The sequence below is a fragment of the Triticum aestivum genome, chromosome 1B (assembly GCF_018294505.1).
Source record: "Triticum aestivum cultivar Chinese Spring chromosome 1B, IWGSC CS RefSeq v2.1, whole genome shotgun sequence".
Lineage (NCBI taxonomy): Eukaryota > Viridiplantae > Streptophyta > Magnoliopsida > Poales > Poaceae > Triticum > Triticum aestivum.
The window spans coordinates 448,053,714-448,055,356 of record NC_057795.1 but is presented as its reverse complement, the minus strand read 5'-3'; the positions used below and the strand labels follow the sequence as shown (position 1 = coordinate 448,055,356).

Sequence of the window (1,643 nt, the reverse complement as noted above, 5' to 3'; positions counted from 1 at the left end):
AAGAAGACCATTTTTTTAATGATCCAAGGTCCCCTTACATCTCAACGCCAAAATAGCAACCAAAGGCGGCCGCCGTTCTTCAAAACAAACCCTAAACTTTCGTTTCAGCGATCAAGCTGCGAGCACGGGCAATTTTTTTTGAGATTATGGACACTTTCTTTTTTAGAATAATGGGCACTTTGCTAATAAGCCGTAGTTTTTTTTAGGCAAATAGGCCGCAGGTTACGTCAGCTATGAGCTACATCTGTCCTTAACATCCGGCCCACGAGCTTCGGAATGGGCCCCGATTTGTAGGATCGATCGATCACGATTAGCATCAGCCCGGACCACCGCAGGTCGCCCACGTTGCCCTTGTCCTCTCCACTCGCCGCACGACTGCACCAACCGAGACGAGAGGGGAATGGCGATGGCGGCGGCGAGGAGAGCCCTCCTGAACCACCTCCGCGTGCCGGTGGCGCGCCCGACCGCGGCGGCAGCGGGGAGCGTCCCCGTCGCCAGGCTCCTGTCTTCCACCTCGGAGGCGGAGAAGGGGTCGTTCCTCGACAAGGGCGAGGTCGCCGACCGCGTCGTCTCCGTCATCAAGAACTTCCAGAAGATCGAGCCCTCCAAGGTAAGCGCGACAATCGCGCGCTTGTGCATCCCGTAGTTTTGGTCGAAGGATTCGGATCCCGTACCGTGTAGGCATGCATATAGGGTTTTTGGCTCCCGTCGCTGGTCTGTTGCCTCGTGTTATCGAGTGGACTGGATCGTCCAATAAGACCTGGGCGTAAATTAGAGACGATTACGAAGTTATAGGCGATTAAAAACTTGTAGACTTGGCAAATCGCGCATTTTGGGTAGGCTGGGAGGGAAAGGGGTAGAGCAGACTGTGGTATCTTTGCTATTTTCTTGACGATTAGATAAGATAGTTTAGGAAAAGTGATTTGGGTACATATTTGATTATTGACTGATTTGGTCCTCAGTGGACATTGAGCACCTCTACGATGGTCTAATTCCGCATTGATGTGTGCAGATTTACTAGGCGATTCTATGCCTTTATATTGCAAAAATTCACTATTAGTACAATGTTTGATTCTGTTTTCTAAAGTTGTTTCTTCTAGTTCCGCATTTAAATTTTATTTCCCCGTTTCTGTTATCTAATTTTGGAAGTAGTGGACAGTTTCCCATGACTGTTAGGAGTATACCTTTAGTTTCTTGTTTGAAATTTGGTCAATATATTATCGATGATCTTCTTTATTTTGAACCAGTTTTTCCTCCTAGAACCGAATTTGGGTACATATCTGGTTATTGACTGATTTGGTCCGCAGTAGACATTGAGCACCTCTATAAACTATAATGGTATATAGTTCTGCATCGATATGTGCAGATTAAGATGCTCCCCGCTCCCTAGCCTAGCCTAGCCCACCAGCCTCGCCGCCGTCGAATCCCCGCCGGTAGCCCTCCCCCTCCCCCCGGCCATGGCCTCCGCCGATGCCCGCTCCGGCGACTCCAGCCCCGAAGGTCGCATCCGCTGGAGCGGCTCTGCGGGCGAATCCTCTGACTCGCGCTCCTACCGCGAGGTCGTCAGCACCCCGCCGGCCCCGCGCCCCCCTCCGCCGGCCGCGCCGCGCCCGGCCCCTGCTTCCTCGGCCCTGGTGCCGCTC

The 1,643-nt window shown here is 52.2% G+C and overlaps 1 protein-coding gene across 1 annotated transcript in view; it reads left to right on the top strand.

Moving 5' to 3' along the window:
* The first annotated feature begins 287 nt into the window (after positions 1–287).
* Positions 288–1,643, top strand: part of LOC123130442 (acyl carrier protein 2, mitochondrial) — a 10,218-nt gene continuing 8,862 nt past the window's right edge. The window contains exon 1 of the mRNA XM_044550341.1: positions 288–610. Coding sequence (XP_044406276.1) covers positions 401–610 — 210 coding nt within the window. The 5' untranslated portion in view covers positions 288–400. The remainder of the gene's footprint in view (positions 611–1,643) is intronic.